This window comes from Acartia tonsa, chromosome 2, assembly GCF_053477335.1.
Source record: "Acartia tonsa isolate MP-2025a chromosome 2, ASM5347733v1, whole genome shotgun sequence".
In the NCBI taxonomy this organism is placed as follows: domain Eukaryota; kingdom Metazoa; phylum Arthropoda; class Copepoda; order Calanoida; family Acartiidae; genus Acartia; species Acartia tonsa.
In genome coordinates, this window is record NC_137261.1 from 37,789,933 (window position 1) to 37,810,787 (window position 20,855).

Genomic DNA, 20,855 nt, shown 5'->3' on the forward strand with positions numbered 1-20,855 from the left:
TGCACAATAAGTTTAACATTACCTACACTTTTTTTGTAATTTAATTTGTAAAACTGAAATAAAAAAGTACCTTTTTTTACAATAAAAAAAACTGTCTGGGATTAAGAGAAAATTGTATTAAACAAGAAACCTAATCCATGGTGGGAACTATAGAAATTTTAACTTTGTAAAAGTAGGAGTTTTTAGTTGCAAAGAATTTCAAATAATGAATCTGTCTTCTTCATTTTTCCTATTTTCTTGAAGAAATTGATTAAGCAAAACTGTACTACCTATTACATATTGTAACAAATAAGGTAGTTTTAAAATTATAAAATAATATATTAACAGGGATAAGAGATGGGAAACGTAGGAAAATATTATTTCAGACCTATTTCAAGCCTAGGCCTAATAAACCAGTTTTGGGATGGCGCAGTAGTTCGTTATAAACGCTAATGAAAAAACTGTGTGTGTGTGTCTTTTACTTTGGTAATTTGAACTGTCAGAAAGCTATCGTTGGGTTTCCCTCAGACATCTTTTAATTTGAATTATTTGCATTTTTATTAATGAGTAAAAATTTTATTTGAAAATTTCATTGCTAATTAAAATTCAAAATAAATAAATTAATATGCACTTGGGTAACATTCTATCAAGTTCTTTGGATACTATTATGTAATGATAGATTTGTACTGTGTTGTATTGTACAAATATTAGGGTTAAGGTGTTGTATCAATTCCGTATTAAATTTTTAAAATTCAAAATACAACATCTTATTTATAAACTACCAAATGAAAATTTGTAGCTACCTTCTTTCAAAAAAATAATCCCGTTATTTTTGTTTTTTCTATTTGGCCCTTTTTTAATGTTTACCTCTAAGCAGATTTAATAATTAAGCTAATGTGATCTAACACCATTTATATTTATTTTTTAGTAGCAGACAAATAATTATTTTTTCTAGAATTGTCTGCTTCTAAAATTTCCGCCAATTGGTGATTGGTTAATACAAAACAGGCCGATTCTTAGTGGTTTAGAGCGATAGCTACTTGGGAGCGTCCGCCAGTTTGATAGGAATTTGTAAAAGTTGCAATATCCCTTTAGAATCTAGGCCGGGACCTAATTAATGGCAAGGTTTCCTATCCCTTATCCCTGTATATTAAGATTTGGACATTAAAACACAAAGTTTATATTTGAATTTTAGCGTATCTATAATTGCCCTTTTCCCTCATTCTTAAAATAACTAGCTCAATTACTCATGTAAACCATCTCTCTTTAGGTTTTGATTACTATTACTATTACTATTTTCAACATCAATTCTTTCGCATCTTGAAGAAAAAGGTTCAACACCTTACAAATAGTGTTATATTTCTTTTGAAACCTTATTGTAGAGACAAAAATAAACATTTCATGCTATCTATTAATTTTTTGGTAAAGCAAAATATTTTTCGTTTTTACCAATGCATCTATGGTTACTTTGAGTTCATATTTTAATCTATCCAAGTGCAAGAATGTATAAGAATTTGTAGTGTAAACATGGTTAGAATTCAAAGGTTGAGGGGAAATTATTCCATGTTTGAGAATTAAATTTGGGGCAGGTGAATTTGTTATTGCTAATGCAGTTTAGTGCAAAAAGCATTTAGGTAGACTTTATAAACAACAAAACTTCAGAACAACAAAATTTTCAGTGTCTTACATTATTTTGTAAATCAACTTTTACTTAAATTAAATGAACCAAATTATATTCTTTAAAGTAAAGCAAACAAATTAATTATAGTATCTTAAAAATAAAAAGCACTAACTACAAGAATAACATTGCTATTTCATATAAGTACCTGCATACAATGAATAATTAGCAGATTTATTAATATACAACTAATTCAAAAGTTGTAAGAATACAAAGTACCAAAACTCTCTCTAGCTCTTTGATATTTCAGCTGTATTGCTTTGAAACTTTTATTTTCACATCAAAACTTTACACCACAAAGATATTAATGTGGACAAAAAGTTGCAAAGATAATTGGATTTAGGGACCCCCAAAATTTTGAAATGAAAATATCTACAATATTTAGCTCAAAAAAGTTTTCTTTTATGAACCAACAATGGGCTAATGCTATAAAATCCATATATTACACCAACAAAAGTTTAAATAAAAAGGGACAAAGCTAAATTCACTATGATGATTCATGGTTAATGAACTTTTTCCATGAAGTTCAGTTTAGGATAAATACAATATCATAACTATCTCTGGGACAAAATGGAAAAGCTATTTTTCTGTATTCCTATTTTAACCTATTTTAAGAAATTCTTGTTAAGGTGGGGAAGAAAGATGCATTAATACTTATACACTTACATATCAATTCTTTTATGAAATCAAATTATTAAAATGGCTTTCCTGGCTTCCAAATTGAATTGTCTATTATCTTATTCCTATTGTGATAAAGACAGACTTACATAAGTTAATGATAGAGTAGACTTAATGTTCAATTCAAAATGCAAACAGATTTTTAAGTATTTATTATGTTGGATTAAATGCAGTTTTTGAGTAAATAAGATTATATATTGATACTATATTTAGAAATGATTAAATATGTTAATAAGTCAAAACTACTGATTATTCAAAGCTGGATAGTTCTGAAGTAGCAGGATGTCTGTCTGTATATCAGGACACCAAACAACAGGATGACTGTCTGTTTAATTAATACAATGTATTAATTAACTATGCACTTTGAAGGGGTAGAATATCTGCTTATGCAAACTATATAAAGTAATAGGATGTCTGTAAATAGCTGTATTGGTCTTAATAAAGACTCGAACCCAAACCAGATAATGTTCTGTGTTAGGACTCTCAATATCAACTGACTTAAATATATTTTCTCTTTATTCTTTCTGAGAGCAATTAAAGAGTAATTAAGAGTAACAACTAACATATGGTCTGCAAGCTTAAATATATGACATCACAACACAAATATATGACATTTACCCCCTTCTGAAACCATCCAGCTAAGCATGGTTTCACCATCCATCAGGTTGATCCAATAAACTAGGATCAATGTCTTCACTGGGTGAACCTACATCGAAATTAACCCCGGCCTCCAGTCCTTCCTCTCCTTCACCCACTGGAGGAGGAGTATTCAGCGCCCCTCCACCAACCTCAGCCGAAACGCCCACTGTTGCCGCTATGACAGCATTACTCGCTGCAGCAGTTACGGGCCCTCCTACAGCAACCATCACCGCATCATTTACCGCTGATGCGGTATCATTCGCAACAGCCACCTCTGCAGCAACCGCTGGCCCATCTGCCGACATTGCCACCTCCATCTCAACGCCACCAGTGACCTGAACACCTCCCGAGACCATCATCACTCCGTTGTTAGCCCCAGCACCGTCAGAAGTTCCAGCCTGCTGCAACTGCCAATATGACGCCGCCGGTAAGTCATTGTTTATTCTGCGCCGGATCTCGCTAAGCTCACTAAAAATGTTGGACAGGTGCCTTTGCACTTCAGCCTCCTTTTGCGCCATCTCAGAAATAGCCTCTTGAACCTTAGTTCCCTGCCCTGCCAAAACACTTTCCATTTGTTGGCCCACCTGCTGTCCCAACTTGGCTGAACTACTTTCCCAATTATCAGTCATTGCTGTCTGTACACTTTGTACCATATAAGAAGTCTTTTGCTGTGCAGTAGTAGCCACCATTTGCTGCATCTCTGTATCTACCTTCCTTATACAGTCCATTAGATCCCTCTTATGCGAGGCCAACATATCTTTAATCCGATTATGACTGTCCGTCTGCCAAAGTTTCTGTGCAGTGTTCAAACTTTTGACTGATTCTCTTACAGCTTCACGAATTTTTTCCTCAATCATAGGCTTTAGAGTCACAGCAACAGAATTACTGATTTTACCTATATCTTCATCACTGAGCGGCGCCAAGCCACGTTTGTCATTCTTGCGCTCAGCCTTATTTCTTTCAACCTCAGCACGTAAATCTGGTAACTCCCTCTTTTGTTTAGGCCCAAGAGAATCTGCACCAGCAGGCCGCTTGACCACGCCCCTTCTGGAAGTACCTTCCCCAGCATCATTATAAGCATTGCTGGCTCCCCTTCTGGAAGTACCTTCCCCAGCATCATCATAAGCCTTGCTGGCTCCCTTAGATCTGACCGACCCAGCAGCCTGATTTGGCACAAACTTACCAAATCTGCGCCGTCCCTCACCAGAACCAGTATCTGCCACCTTTTCAGGCTTGTCCGTTGTAGGCTCAGTCCAACTGTCTATCTCCGAACCACTCTGTTCACTAGGCAGACGATCCCTGGAATCAAGCTAAACTTCAAGACTCACGTTGCCAACATCGTCCTCATCATCATATCCAGGCTCATACCTGGGCGATTCAACATCATACTGCCTCCTATCATCTCTTCTATACACAACATGCCGCCGATTAGATCTACCAACATCCAACATCTCAACAGACGGTTCACGCTCCTCCCGCCGACCAGACGGCCGCTGATACCGCCTTTCGTTCCCGTCTCCATTTCCTGATAATAATCAATAATTAAATATTAACATTTTAATATTCTAATATTTTAACATTTTTCATATATAAGACGACATTCAAAACGAAATACTTTACATAAATTATATTTATCAGGGATGCCAAATTTTAATTACTGTTTTCCCGATAACACGAAAATTTAACGCAGTTACACAGTCTGCCTAAACAACCAACACACAGCAATCCAATAACCACCCCAGCAGCACCCATCACAGCCATAACAAAATGCTGCCAACTATTAGTCAACCAATCAATTCGCATCCAAGGAAAAAAATTCTTTTTAGCAGTTGTCATCCACAAAAATACATCAGGAACGTTGGTATGAAAATAATGCAATTCAGTCAGAAAGTCAGAAAACTCCACTTTTTTCCCCAGTTTCAATCCCAACGAAAACTGTGGAGAAATCGCCAACCAACTTTGGCCACCCTGATTATTAGCATCATCCGCCATATTAGAAAATGTAAACAAAGTTAAATTTACAATTTCAACAGTCCGAAAATAACTAAAATAACGTCTATCTTCCTGTGATTTATTGTGAACTATCACTCGATCAAGCCCAAGCCGCAGATCAGACTCCAGACAATGTGCACCAATGAACTGATCCTCAAGAAAACAACTGTTATCAGGTAACATTGAAATTTGTATATTTTTCAAATAACTTGTAATCTGAACTTCTTGAAAAGTATTAGGCACAAAGGTATTATTTAAATAAATACCATCCCCTCTGCACTGAGGGTCAATCCCATACGTCATCATATCATCATACAGGATGGTACCATTTATAAAATAAGTCAGTGACCGGTCATAAAACGCTACAGGCAACCGTCGTCCATCTATGTCTAACACCCTCTGTTCCTCCATCCTTTCACAATCTTCACTAGAAATTAACTCATCACTACTAACAACAGCTGGTGCCCCTAAATGCAGATGGCTATATTTGCCGCAATACCAGGTGTGAACCGTTCTGTCGACGTGACATTGTACCGCGGGCAAAAATCTCACTCCAACTTTTTTTAACAGATGACCGCTGATTGTTCCATTAAACTCATGCTGACCAAATACTGTACATTCTGAAGCCCTCAACTCAGGACCGCCGCCAACACACTCCTTTACTAGCACAGGTATCACATCAGCCCCACAGGGTAACAAACACAATCCCCAAATTAAAAAATATTTACCTGATTTGAATTTATTATTATGACCAGACATTATTAGCTGATAACTGTTCACCAATTCACCCGCAAATATCAACTGATTTAGCCTTTCATTGCAGGGTAACTTTCTACCTACTAGCTTTGTCAGCACATATTTGTTATTAAAATAATCAAATAACAATTCATGAACTCTTATTATAATATATTTTTTAAATATTTATATGTATTTTTATAATATTATTTTCTTCAAAAATAATTATTATCAGCTCTCCTTTCCCTACTTTCTCCGTCCTCGAGTTCCTATCTGAACATGTACCACAGGACCCCCTACCTGAGATCTTAACCTCCTTCCAGTGTCCCATAAATATTTCGCCACCCGTGATCCACTTTTCTTAATTGTAACTAATCTTTCAGGTGAAGATTGCGGCGGCGCCGTAGTCAAAAACGACTGTTCCGATGGAAGCTCAACCTCGTCAAAATTACCCTCAGCTACAGGAGCAGGCACCACAGATTCATCTGTCACTCCCACCTCTACTCCTTCACCTACAGGTATAATTTCTCTATTTTCATCCCCTGAAACTCTGTCATTATCAACCTCAACCTCACTCTCCTTCTCCTGAATCTCGTCACTCTGTCTTTCCTCTGCCAACTCAAAACCATCATTTTCAGATGACAAATACACAACATCTTCACTCTCTCTCTCCTCTACAGTTTCTTTCTCTACAGGCATATTGTCAACCTCCAAAAATATCTCATCGGACGGACAAATTTCAGGTAAAGGAAAAACGTTAAAATTAACCTCCTCCCCTAGAACTTCCGTTCGAGCATGAATTTTTCGAATTTTATCCCTGGCTACAACCTGATTTTTCTTGATGGGATTATTCCCAAAAGGTGCCAACTCATACAATGCATCCGAAAATTTCTTAACTACAATAAAAGGCCCTCCATAGAAAGACTGTAATTTCTTGGACACGTCAGTTTTTACAATATTAAAGAAAGCATAACAAACATCTGTCACTCTTAATGCTTCCCTCTGTACTCTGTGTCTATTTTGAACCTCTAAATATAACTTGGATTTTGTAGAAATTCTCTTAATTACATCCTCCATATTTTTCAGAAATTCCAAATACGACCGCGAGGATGAAGATTCAACTGACGGGACTGGTGATAGAAAATCGAGGGGAATACGTGGCTGCCGACCAAAAACTAGAAAAAATGGAGAATATCCAGTTCTAGTACTCTTGGAGCAGTTAATCACCAACGTAGCCAAAGGTAATTTTTTAGCCCAGTCCTTTGTTCCATGATTTTCATCTACTTTTAAAGCAGCATACAAACTTTGATTTTGCCTCTCTACAGGATTCGAATTTGGATTCCTGGGGGGAATTAGGACAGTATCCACCCCCAATCCTTTCATCACGCCTTTAAACACACTGCTTGTAAAATTTGTACCTCTATCCGATCTCAAAGCTCTAAATAAACCATAGGTAGGTACAAAATTTTCCAATATAGCCTTTACAGTTGTTTCAGTTTTAGCATCAACCAACGGACATGTAAAAACATATCTAGAAAATAGACAAACCATGATTAAGACAAATTTAACCGTCTGTCCCTGATGATAACATGGAGTCCAAGGTCCAACTAGATCCACTGACATATTAGCAAAAACTTCACTACTTTGAACAGAATGAGTTATAGGTGAAACATGTTTAGGATTACTTCCAGCCTTTTTCAAACATGTAATACAACTTCGTATTCTCGATTCCACAAACTTGTTTACGCCAGGCATAAAAAATCTCTCATTTATCTTACGTATTGTCTCCTGCACACCTCTATGTCCAGAACCATATCCACCATGAGCTGAATCAAATATATCATTGTATAAAGAAAGAGGTACCACAGGCCTCTCAACAAAACCCCCTTCGGCCAACGGCTGTCTGAAAATTACAACCCCCTCTAGCACATACATATGGCCAATAAGATTGTATAATAGTTCTTTTCTGCCCGATAGCTCCGCCCTCTCATAAGACGACAACTGTCTCCTTTCCAATATCCATAATCTTATTTCATTTAGGATCTCGTCCTGCTGAAGACTACTTTGCCAGACAAACTCAACATCAGCCTCATCCTCTGCAGAATGTACCTGCATAATAGAATAGATTTGATCCAGAAATGGTGAATCATCCAGGTAAGGATCCAAAATTTTATTATCTGTCTCTCTACACCCCTGACAATCCTTCAGTCGATGGTCCTTACAATCTAACTCAGTTCTCGACAAATAATCTACATTCACATGCTTAGTCCCCTGTCGATGGATAACTGTAAAGTCAAAACTTTGCAAGAAAGTTATCCATCGATAGGTGACACCGTTTATTGATCCTTTAGCCCAACGTTTATAATGCACTAGTGAAATACTGTCTGTCCGAACCAAAAATTCACGAAACCTACAAAAGTGTAAAAAATTCTTTAATGCATATACTAATGCACCTAATTCTCCTTTATAGGAAGGATAATTTTGTTCTGCAGCATTACACTTTTTACTACAGACACCAAACACTCTCTCTACACCATCCTGTTCTTGCGAAATAATCCCTGCAAAATACTGAGAACTATAATCTACATCCACGATAAAAAGATTAGGATTATCCCATTGAGGATAGCCTTTACACATCTCAGTCTTGAACATTTCCATAAATTCAGTCCATACTCTGTTCAATTCCTCTGTCCACTTTATTATAGTGTCATTCCTGTGACTATCCAACCTGCACGACTTCTTGGCATAATCAGCAAAATATCCTCTGTAGTAATTAGTAAATCCCAAAAATTTCTGCAACTCCTTCCCTGTCCTAGGTTTGCCCCCAATCCTTAATCCGTTCCAAATATGCAGGATTCATTTTCAATCCATCGGCACTAATAATATGCCCCAAATAATGGCATTCTCTAGTCAATAAATCACACTTATCTAAATTCAATTTCAGGTTGACCTGCCTAAGAACTTGAAACAGTGCCTGCAGATGCTCTACATGTTCCTCTGGACTTGATGAAAACACGATCAGATCGTCCAAGTAGCTGATACAGAATCCATACATACCTGGCAGGATAGACAGCACCTTATCCATCAGAGCACAGAACAGGCTGGGTGCATTACACAACCCAAATGGCAACCTGTTAAACAAATACATCCTGTTTGCTGCACTAAAAGCTGTCAACGGTTTAGAGTCTTCATCCATAGTCATCGAATGGTAGGCAGCTGTCAAATCAAGAGTACTGAACACCTTGCCAGAACCCAGCTTCGTCAGATTATCCGAGATCAGTGGCAGCGGCCACGCCACCCGCTTAGTCACGTTGTTCAGGTTGCGGAAATCGATGACAAACCTCAACTTAGCCTCTGCTCCAGGTGCAGCCTTCTTTTTCACCGCAAAAATAGGACTAGACCAATCCGAGAAACCCTCCTCAATAATGCCAGCATCCAGCCATTTGGTTAACTGTTCCTTCAATTTAGCATCGTACTCTGGATTCAAAGGAATATTTCTGGCCTTCACAGGTTTAGCTCCAGGTAACAATTCTATATTATATGTCATTAATCTACAATCACCAATATCTGAATCATTCATTGAAAAGATATCAAAATTTTCCAAACAAATTTTAATAATCCTGGGTTTCAATTCTGGATTTTCCTTAATCATCTGGTTTTCATCTAACTTCAATTTTTGAATAATAAACTGTACCCGTTCATGCATTTTTTGCCCCGACAACTTTTCTGGCTTATCCAATTCATTAATTGTTTTATTACAGGTAACATCTTGACTATCCATGATGAAACAATGCCCCATCTTCACATTTCTCAGCAAGGTAATAGGTTTTATTGACGCATTAACCACATTAACCACGCAGGACCCATCTTTTCGTGGCTGATACACCCCCTCAATAATCATAATTCCATTGCCACTTGTCATCTTAGAAGAATTAGGGGACACGTACCAAAGCCCATCATTCTTTAATCCAGTCACATGCACCACAGCGGTAGATCCTCCAGGATAAAAAATAGTTTTCTCCAGCAACTTCACATTATACTTTGTTGAATATAACTCTCCAAACCCACCCCCCTCCTTTATCCCTGGCAAGGTAGGTTTAGATGGAATTTCAGAATTCATTCGTCCGGACAAAATAGGAATTTTCTGTATCTCTGCCACCACCTGTTTCTGTAAACAGGAATTAATAGGAACAGATTCCCCACAAAATTCAAACTTATCTTCATCCAAACAAATATTAATTTTATTCTTTTTCAGGAAATCAGATCCAAGATTTACCAACCTACTCGTCACCTCAGGTACATAAAATATCTCCGTAAACACAGCTTGAGTCCCAGCAAATCTAAATTTCAACTCAACATATCCAATAATATTAACTTTCTTTAAATCTACTGAATATGCTGATAATTTAGCAGGACAAAACTCAATTCCATGTTTATCAAGAATTTCTCTAGATATCAAAGAATTAAAATTATTTCCTGTATCAATAATTCCTAACTCCTTCACCGGAATATCAACCCCAGGCACAAGAAATTCTAAATCCGCACAAATAGGCATTTTAGTTATCTTCAAAAACTCCACATTCTCTTGAAAACACTAGTCATTATAATTAATTAGTATATCCATATATTTTAGATATACATCATTCCACTACACAGCAGTCAGCCCCCCATCTGTCACCAGCCGCCAACATACTGTTCAATTTATTATACAAGTAAGTACCTCTCGAAGTATTCTACCTTGCATAGGTACCTATCAAAATGTAATATATAGTAAATATATATATATATATAAATATATATATATAATGTTTTCATTAACACGATCACACTTTGACTGAAGAATAAACAGGACAGTAATACTTTATAAAGTTGAGAGCAATAATATGAATACAAAACAGCAAAATTAACTATTTACAGTACTATAGCCTATATAATGAATATGAATAAAAGAACGATCTATAAATTTCATCCTAAAATGAGATTTATACATCGAATCAATCATATCCATTACATAGGATATTGCTGAAAATTGTTTCTGGCTATGTCAGCAATCATAGCCTCATACTGTTTCTCATCTCTGCTCTTTTCAGAATCCACAACAGGCCCCACCTGATTGCCCCACCTATCCACAACAGGCCCCACCTGATTGACTGTCTTCTTCAGAAACTGCTCAGGTATTACCCTATTATTAGGCACTCCAGGACCATCTTTCTTTTCGCTACCGGCTGAGAAAAACTTAGCTTTGGTCTTTCCTATGCGAGAATCAGGAGCTGGCGGCTTGCCATCTCTCTTCTGCCAGCAACTAGCCACTACATGACCTTTTTTCCCACAATACCAACAAATCATAGTTTTAGCCTTCGAATTCAGAGCCCCAATCACATTCTCAACCTGATCCCAAGGAATATCATCATCCCCTTCAATCCACGCATTATTATCGCCAATCTCAGTCCTGCCTTCCATATCAGATACATGCACTTCACTGATTACAGGCCTAGCTTTTACCTCCCTAGAATCCTCTAGCCTCAACCCTTCCATAGCCTGAGAATAACAGGACGTTACATTTTCAGGTGACACGTGTCCAGAACGAGCCCAGCTTATATAATGCTGACCTCTGCGAATCAAATAAGTCAAGAAAGCACTGTAATCCTCCAGGTAATGCATAGATTCAATGAAATTCGCCATATCTCTAGCTAAATCAGAAAACAGCAAATTCTTAGCCACATTATTGTAAAAATCACGCCAAGATTGTCTAGAAATTTGACCAGGATGCATAAGCCTAAACAGCCGCAACTTAGCATTGAAAAACACATCCACATTCTGACCACTCTTTTGTTTCAGGGCGTAAAAGAATTCGGTAGCCGACTCTGTATCAGCAAAGGGTATCACCAACCTTCTTATCAACAGGTAATAACCTAAAGCACTTAAAGAGGCATTAGCCTCCGGCGTAATAAGCCGCCCCATCTTCTTCCCTTTGCACTCAAAAATCCTATTGTACAGGACATCCTTGAAAAGCATAGGATCCTCCAACTTAGCGAACCTAGCAACCCTCCATAAGGATAAGAAATAATCCTCAAAATCGATGTTTCCATCCCAAAATGGAGCATCCCGCACAAAATCGCTATCCCACTTGACTCCTCTTACAAGACAAAACTCCTTAAACTGCTCCTCTACAGTCTGTTGGCTCACACTACCGCCGGCCACCTTTTTATAGGCCTTAAGCACTTCAGCCCTTTCCTCAATTAAAGGAAATATATCCAACAATTGATTCTCATATTCGGTCAGACAACTCTCACGAACATTCATCCAATTTCCATTCCCTACAGGACCCAAGAACTCAATCTGCGAAAACTTCAAATGTCCAGGAGCACTTCTCACCCTTTTAGCCTCAAAATTTGTAGAATCCAATTTAGCCTCCACACTCAAACGATTAATGAAAGATGTATTAAACGAATCATCTCCCGTCGCTTTGACTGCAGATACACTAGCCCCCATACTTGTCTCATACAAAAAACCGCTAATATCCCCATCCGCTGGCAATTGCGCCACCTTTTTCTTAATAGTAGCCAAATCAACATCATAACCTAACTTCTTATGCTCATCAGAGTTCTTAAACTCTTGCACCTTATTCTCCAGCCGTTTATTCGCCGCCGTTAACTTATCCACCTGACCTTTGACAGTCGTATGCTCCTGCAACATTGCCCTAACATATTTTTTTATGCTTTCAGGCACAACGTCATTCTCCACCTCGCCCAACGCCAACTCCACATTCGCATTGGCACCTGCACCAGCATCCTCAGCTGCAGCATCCTCCTCCTCCCAATGTTCGGGAGTTCCATCATCATCCTGACTGTCATTCTCCCGAGGACGTTTAGGCGGCCGTCCACGCTTGCCTTCAGTTTTACCCCGCTCTCCTTTTTCTCCATCAGCCATTTCCGAGCACTGGAACTAGATCCGCCGTGAAATTTAGATCAAAAGAGTTAAAGAATGAAATTCCACAGAAACCTGAAATATAAATCAAGTTAAAAATATAAAAATTAAAACAAAACTGTGAAAAATCCGAGATAAAAAAAAATATCTCAAAAAGTGATTGACTTCAAATTAAACACCACTTCCCCCACCCTTAACTCAGCAGCAGGTCTAAATAACACGTAGCACAATAAGACTGCGCCAAATGTGATAAAGACAGACTTACATAAGTTAATGATAGAGTAGACTTAATGTTCAATTCAAAATGCAAACAGATTTTTAAGTATTTATTATGTTGGATTAAATGCAGTTTTTGAGTAAATAAGATTATATATTGATACTATATTTAGAAATGATTAAATATGTTAATAAGTCAAAACTACTGATTATTCAAAGCTGGATAGTTCTGAAGTAGCAGGATGTCTGTCTGTATATCAGGACACCAAACAACAGGATGACTGTCTGTTTAATTAATACAATGTATTAATTAACTATGCACTTTGAAGGGGTAGAATATCTGCTTATGCAAACTATATAAAGTAATAGGATGTCTGTAAATAGCTGTATTGGTCTTAATAAAGACTCGAACCCAAACCAGATAATGTTCTGTGTTAGGACTCTCAATATCAACTGACTTAAATATATTTTCTCTTTATTCTTTCTGAGAGCAATTAAAGAGTAATTAAGAGTAACAACTAACATATGGTCTGCAAGCTTAAATATATGACATCACAACACAAATATATGACACTATAACCCTGACAATTTTACTCTATATTTCATTTATAGCATAATAAATTCGAGTCATTAAACCAGTATGTAATTTATACATAAATGTCTCTCAAATTAATGTGAATATGTTTAAAAAATAAAATAAAAAACATTATCTTAACTTATGAATTTCTATCTTCATGGTACTACTGCTAATCTTTAGCTGAAGTATGTCTGATCAAATTAATTATTTTTTTTGTACCTTGGAAATTAGTGGATTTAGAAAATAATATCAAGTGGACATATTTACTTTTTATAATCAATTATTTATTAGGCCACATTCTTCTCAATCTGTAAATATTTATATTTATTGTGTGTTTGTAAAGAAAATTATTATAAAGATGTGATTGCTTAGCTAAGCACAAACCTTGTATAGATTCTGTACCATTCTGATAAGAAAATTTAAGGTTTATATTTTCTGAGATAAACATTCTAAAACTTTCTTTATTCTCTCAATTTCAAATGCATTTCTTTTTTTTTATGTTGGCATTTCAGTAAATTCAAGATTGCCAAAAAGGATAATTCTTTAATTAAATAAATATTGTATAGTATATCATTCTTAATCTGGTTATCTCTAAATTATCTCTATTTAATATTATTTATTATAAAGATAATAGTGAGAATCACAAACGAAGATAAGTGTCCCTAATGGTATTTTCTTATGTCAGGCTTATGTAAGCTTTTAGTTAAGTATACCTTTGGAGTTTCTTAGTTATTGTTAAGTATTCCTAAATGTAGTAATGTCAAGTAAGACTTAGGAAAGGTTTAAGGTATCTTATAAAGTTTACTAGGGGTTCCTATTTTGTTCTTAGTTACATTAAGCTATGTCAAGAAAAAGCAGGTTTGATGATATACGAGTACCTTTTGGGTTATGTCTTAAAACAGCCAATTGTTTTTCTAACTAAAATTTTTAAAAAATATTCCTATCTTTTTTAAGTTTTTGAGCACGGTTCCTTGTAAATTCCGCCACATACATCCTATCTGTGTTATAAATAATAGCAAGTAACCAAAGATATTTTTGATTTTTCTAATCATAAAGAATGGTTACTTAAAAATATTTTTATAGGGTGATTTTTTTAATAGAAAATATGGTATATTAACCTCCCCCAATATATATAAAAAACACAAATCATATTCAAATATTGGAAATGGGCAGGTGTGCTAAACATTTGCAAATTATTTTTTTTCGTTAAAATGAATGAACAACAAAATAGATGTAATTATTTGATTCTACATTTAAAGAGCTATAATTCAAATTTTATTACAATGAGTACACTTTTTGTTATTTATAATGTTTCTTTTTTTCTATTATGTAGACGAAAAAAAATTTACTCTAATTCAGACTTATCTTTCATATTTTTTAATTTTATTTTTTAATTATTTAATTAGGGTTACATAAAATTACTTAGGTATACTTAACATATAAAAGGTATCTTATCTAGTTAAGTCAGGTAGAAAGCAAGTACAAATTCTCATTCAATCCAGGGAGGGAGGGGTCATTGGGCTTTCTAAAATATTACATTAGTCCCCAAATTTGTATTATAACGTTTTCTTATTCAATAGCTTAATAACTTTTGGGACTTTTTTTCGAAATTTAATTGGTATGTTCATTAATCTTAATATCCAGCCGTTTCAACCACTAATTGTACAGGACAAGGACGTCCAAGCTTTTATTATATGGGGGGGGGGGAGATCAAAATTCAAAAATTTTGCCTAGGCATCCCAAAATTCAATTTGGGCGGGGTATCAATTTATCTACTATTGTCTTATCCCTTTAGATTCCTGATTTCATCTACATTTAACTGATTGATATATTCATTTGTGTTCCTTCATATGCGCTAAAATCCGTATACTAAAGTAGCAGGATGTTTGTTTGTCTGTGTGTCTGTACCAAAGGATCTCCCTAAACGCTGAACCGATCGGGTTCTCCTTAATATGTAGATTCTCATGGTTTCTGGGAAGGTTTATGACTATTTTGGGAGAGGGTACAACCAACCTCCCAAGAGAAATGACAAAAAATCAAAATATTTAAAATATATGGGAGACTTTATTGTAACATAAAGAGAATTATCGTAAAATAAAGAAGTAATGTAGAGACTTTAAGAAATAAAAACATCTAAAGTGCCACTAGAGGCCTCTAGGGGCGTAGCCGCTATTTTAGAAATAAAGTAAAAGTGAAGGTAAATACAATGGTCATAAAAATAGAGATATAATCAAGGATGTTTAAAATATCTTGCTAGCTTCTGGAATGAATAGGTTTCTTTTCATGGAAGCTTCTTATATGCCATTAGTTATATTTAAAAAAAGGAAACTTATTCTTGCTTTTAAAAACTTTTAAAGATACTAAAAACTGTTTTCATGCGTAGTTCTTAGTCCAGTCCTACACACACAGACAGACATACACCATATCTTTTGGCTACCCCTCTAAAGATATTATATTTATATGAATTGCTTCAAAATGTTTTGTACAGGATGATTTTTAAAAGCGAGGCTTTTCTATAATTAGGGTCGGTCCGTCCAAGATAGATAGCTTTTATTCGTTAATTTAGGCATGTTAGAATTGTCCTATTGATTTCAAACTTTGCATGATGATTCCTGTAGTAGTTAGGTACGATTTAGAAAGCATAGCAACTCTATTATCATCACCAGAATGTCCGTACGTCCATTTTAAACATGTTGATTTTTCTACTTTTTTAACAACAATTTTTTATGTGATCTAATTATCCCTTTGATCTGCTTTTTGGTATATTGATTTCTGGGACAACAAAGAACTATATTATAAGCAAAGCAACTCTATCAAGTCCTTAAAATGTAAGTATGTCCATAAACATTATTCTGTATCAAGCAGTTTTTCAACAAATTTACTTACAATTTTGCTTCGACTCGTATACATATATATTCTGATTATTCAGTTCTGACACTATACAAGTGTTAATGTTTGTGATTTTTTAAAATTAATTTCGTTATTGGTATAAGCTGGTAATAAATAGCCCATTGTCCCCTCTTTCTCAATTAAAATAAAACATGTGATGTTTTATTAGCAATTTTCTTAGCACAGTAAAAAATGTTTTCAGTGTTCTCTTTTCCCTAAATCAACACTTCATAATAGATAGGCGAAGCATTGCCGTAAAAAAATGTAATCAAAAATAAGTCATTTAAAGCTGTCATTCAAGATTTGAAGAAATAAAGGAACACCAATAAAGAAATTATCAAGTAAGAATTATTAAAAGGTATAATCTAGATACATACTCCCAAATTCAGCCAATAGGGGAGGATCAATCTACCATATTTTGGTTAGAAAGTAAGCAAAATTTGTTTAGAAAGAGCAATTATCCTTTGATATCATTCGCAAAATGAATCATCTATAAATAGTCTTTCATAGGATAAGCCTTTGCTTTGGTTAATCATATGGTTAAAAAATTTCTTCTCTTGCATGATTTAAAGCATATGACATACCATATATAAGAAGTCATCTTTAAATAGTTAACTTTCTTGGGATAAAGTTACCTCTTTGGATATTCCTTATTAAGTTTCACAACTTATTGGGCCCGATTTACCATCTAGATCTACTATATCTATTGGTTCATTATACTATACTTTTGTACTTTCTTGGTAGAATATTTTTTTAAAGGTTATTATTTAAAACAGCTAACTGTTCTTTTAGCTTAAAAATTAAAAAAAAGTATAATAGCCTTCATTAGTTTTTAAGAAGTCTCACAGACACACATCCTGTATTTGTTATACATGATAGCTACAACCCCTCTAATATTTAAAGATGTTAGATTTTTAAGTTAGGTTAAAAAACGTTTTTCAAAAGCGAAGCTTTTCTATAATTAGGGTCGGTCCGTCTGTAGGTCGGTCCGTACGTTCGTAACAGAGAGTTAGCTCTTTTCGTTAATTTAAACAGGTTAGAATTGTCTTATAGATGCCAAACTTTGCATGATGATTCTTGTAGTAGTTAGGTACAATTTAGAAAGCGTAGCAACTCTATAATCAATACCAGAATGGCGGTACGTCCATTTGAAACATGTCAATTTTTAACTTTTTTGACAACAAATTTTGTATATTAAAATTATCCGATACTTCTGATTTTTTGAAAACTGATTTCTTATGCAACAAGGTAAAATGTTATAAGTAAAGCATCTCTATAAACAAGTCTCAAAAATGTTAGTATGTTCTTAAACAGTATCATCTATTTATGCAGTTTTGCAACAAATCTACTTACAATATTTTTTGTACTGATGTATTAATATTCTGCTAATTAAGTTCTGACAATCTACAAGTGTTAAAGTTCGTTTGTCCTTCCATTTCAGAGCTTCGCTTTTATGGATGTTGTCATCCTTGTTATATAGTGATTTCTTACCATGTTATAGGCACCATGTGAAATATAGGTAAAACACACGACACATAATCAAATATTAGAAATAAGCAAGTGTTGAACCTATGTACTTTTTTGTTAAAATGAATGAACATCTATATAGATGTTAAAATTAAAATCTACAAAGAGTCACATATTATCAAATTTGATATGTTTATTACAAAGAGTAGCTTTTATTTCTATAAGATTTTGCCTTATAATTTTTTTCTATTGTAGTAAAATTAAAAATAATCCACACAAAGTCCACATCAAATTGTCTGCATATGAAAGAATTTTAATTCTTATTATTTTTAAAATTAATTAAGGTAACCTTTATTTTTCATAAGTAAGGCTTGGAGAAGTGGATCAAAAGGGTTGATATATGAGTTAGGGGCATTGAAAAGGGGGAGGGGATTAGACTAGCTTTACATAAAGAGTTAGGTATAGCTAAAGGGTACTTAATTGGAAAGAAAGCAGGTAGAGGAGAGAAGAGAGGGGAAGGGGGGGGGGGGTTGATAAGGGTTACTTAGGAAACTTATGTAAGGTTTTTAGTAAAACTTTAAGGTAGGCTTACATTAAAAGTTAGGGACACCTAAATAAATTAAGGTATTCTTAAATGTATGAGAAAGCAGGTAATTTTTCTTTCTTCTCTAACTTGTTTTAAAACACCTTTGACAACCAATGAATAGATATTTAAGATCTAGATGGTCTATCTGGCATCAAATTCTGTTATACATATAAAGCGGTTCCTATAAGACAAACCCCTTTGTTAATTTTTCAACTTTTTTATTTCATGGGTGGGTGATCTCCAACACCACCTTAAATTTTTTTTAAAATACTTTCATTTTATATTTTTTGGGGGTTGAGTACCCTCCCAAACCCCCTTAAATTAAAAAAAAATTAACTTCCATTTTCAATTTTTTAATTTTTTTTCTTTTATTTTTGAATTTTTTTGGGGGTGAGGTGACCTCTCACACCCCCGTAAAAATATTTTATCTGAAATTCTTTTATCTTCCATTTTAAAATTTTTCTTCCATGAAATGGGGTGACTTCCCACACCCCCCGGTACAAATATTTTTTTCTTCCACTTTTAATTTTTCTGGGGATGGGGGGAGAAATTTTTTTTAAGGGGGGATAAAATGGCGTGCGAAGCGTGCCGCAAATTTTACCCTGGGGGTAAAATTTGCTTTGGGGGGTAATTACCCCAACTGAAATCTGTTTGCAGGGGTTAATTTTGTTTACCCCCCCCCCCCCAAATTTACTCCTGGGGTAAAATTTTTTGGGGGGTAATTTAAATTTTATTAAATATTTAGTATTAAAAATGTGCAGGAAGCGCGGCAAAAATTTTTTTGTTAGAGATTTTTATTTTGGGGGGGCTTGCCGGGTGCCCCACATCATCATTTTTAATTTTAGTTAAAAAATTAAAAAAAAAAAAAAATTGGGGGGGGGGGGTATTTTTCATTTTTGGGGGCGTAGGGGGTGTCCCACCCCCCAAGAAAATAGTTATAAACCTTCCCAGGACCTATGAGAAGCTACCTTGTTAAGGAGAACCCAATCGGTTCAGCGGTTAGCGAGATCCTTTGGTACAGACACACAAACATCCTGTTACTTTAGTATAAGGATGAGGATGTACTACTACAGGTTTGGGGGGATGTTTTATGGGGTTCAGGAACCCCTCCCCCAAATAAAATAAAATGGAGGGGATGAAAAATATATCTCCCAAAAAGTTGTATTTTGTCCCAAGTTTTTTTTTTATGTTTTTTTGGTGATCCCCCCCCTTAAGTAAAAAAGGACGTAAAAACAAAGGTTGTTCAATAAAAGTGTGGAGGAAGCAAAAATTGACTCTCACTCACTTAAAGTCGGAAATTCATTATCAAACAGGGGACTTGCACAATTTTTTTTAGCCCTCTAGCTTTAATAGGAGCTGAGATAATGGGGGGGGGGGGGCATTGAACTACTGATAAAGGTGCGGCACAGGGCCCAACTGTTAAGGGTTAAGTCTCACAAATTATGGATCCCGATTGACCATCTAGTTCTATTATATCTATTGGTTAATTATACTGTAGTACGGCTGTACTTCCTTATTATTTTTTTGGTTATTTTTCAAAGCAGCAAATCGTTCTTATAGCTTGAATTAAAAAAAATATTATGGCCTTAATTAGTTTCAAATGAAGTTTCTATTCAATTCCCATGCACACACAGACATACATCCTATATTTGTTATACATAATTGCGGCTACTTCTCTAAACTTTAAAGATGTAAGATTTATAAAGAAAGATTTTAAATTTTTTTTTGTACAGAGTGATTTCTTTGCTTGGTATACAGGCACTACATGAAATATAGATAAATCACATGACTCATAATCAAATATTTGAAATGGAAAAAGTGCTGAATCTTTGATCCTTTTTTGTTAAATTGAATTAACAACTATGGCGATGTGAAAATTAAATTCTACAAAGAGTTATATTTAAAACTTATTACAAAGAGTATGCTTTTAGTTCTATATGATTCTATAAGATTTTTTTCTATTGTATTAAAGTTTAATTTAATCCACAAAATTTTTTGTTAAAAAAATATATCAAATTGTTAAGCTAAGAAACAATTTTATTCATTATTTTTTTTAATAAATTAACGACACCCTTAGGTAACCCTAGGTGGAGAATTATATGAAAAGGGAGGATTTATAAGGCTGGGGCATCATAAAGGGAGAGGGGTTTATGATAGGTATTCCTAAATCTTTTACTTAAAAGATAGGAAGAGTTTTTATTAATCAGCTAAAAAATCTCTAAAGTACCTAGTAAAAACAAGATTAAGATTAAGGGAAAAAATGTAGAAAACTTAAAATAGAATATACAGCCTCATTCATGATAATTTTTAACGCCTCTAAGTCTAATGAAACTTTGCTAATGAAAATTTTCTTATATAACCCCAATTGAAAGAACACTAAGGGACGGGGGGAGGAGGGGAATGGTGAGTGTTATGGCGGCTATTTATTGGGGGGGAATCGTTTGAAAAGGGTAGATGTGGGGGGTACCTTGCATTGATATGATAGGTTTATG

At 34.9% G+C, this 20,855-nt stretch overlaps 1 protein-coding gene across 1 annotated transcript; it reads left to right on the forward strand.

Annotated features, from left to right (window-relative positions):
* The first annotated feature begins 6,089 nt into the window (after window positions 1-6,089).
* Window positions 6,090-11,289, forward strand: LOC145311747 (uncharacterized). Its single transcript, XM_080150724.1, has 8 exons — window positions 6,090-6,219; window positions 6,788-6,942; window positions 7,742-7,855; window positions 8,646-9,223; window positions 9,463-9,519; window positions 9,957-9,997; window positions 10,335-10,413; window positions 10,792-11,289. Exons 4-8 carry the CDS (start codon window positions 9,034-9,036, stop codon window positions 10,812-10,814), a joined length of 390 nt encoding a protein of 129 aa, XP_080006850.1. The 5' UTR covers window positions 6,090-6,219; window positions 6,788-6,942; window positions 7,742-7,855; window positions 8,646-9,033; the 3' UTR covers window positions 10,815-11,289.
* The last annotated feature ends 9,566 nt before the right edge of the window (window positions 11,290-20,855 follow it).

What these genes read in the sequence shown, in the direction of transcription:
- LOC145311747 (XM_080150724.1), top strand. Translation starts at nt 9,034, where the DNA reads ATGACAAACCTCAACTTAGCCTCTGCTCCAGGTGCAGCCTTCTTTTTC. An exon ending in CTTCACAGGTTTAGCTCCAG is followed by an intron (nt 9,224 to 9,462) that starts GTAACAATTCTA and finishes GTTTTATTACAG; the next exon opens with GTAACATCTTGACTATCCAT. An exon ending in TCTTCACATTTCTCAGCAAG is followed by an intron (nt 9,520 to 9,956) that starts GTAATAGGTTTT and finishes ATTCTTTTTCAG; the next exon opens with GAAATCAGATCCAAGATTTA.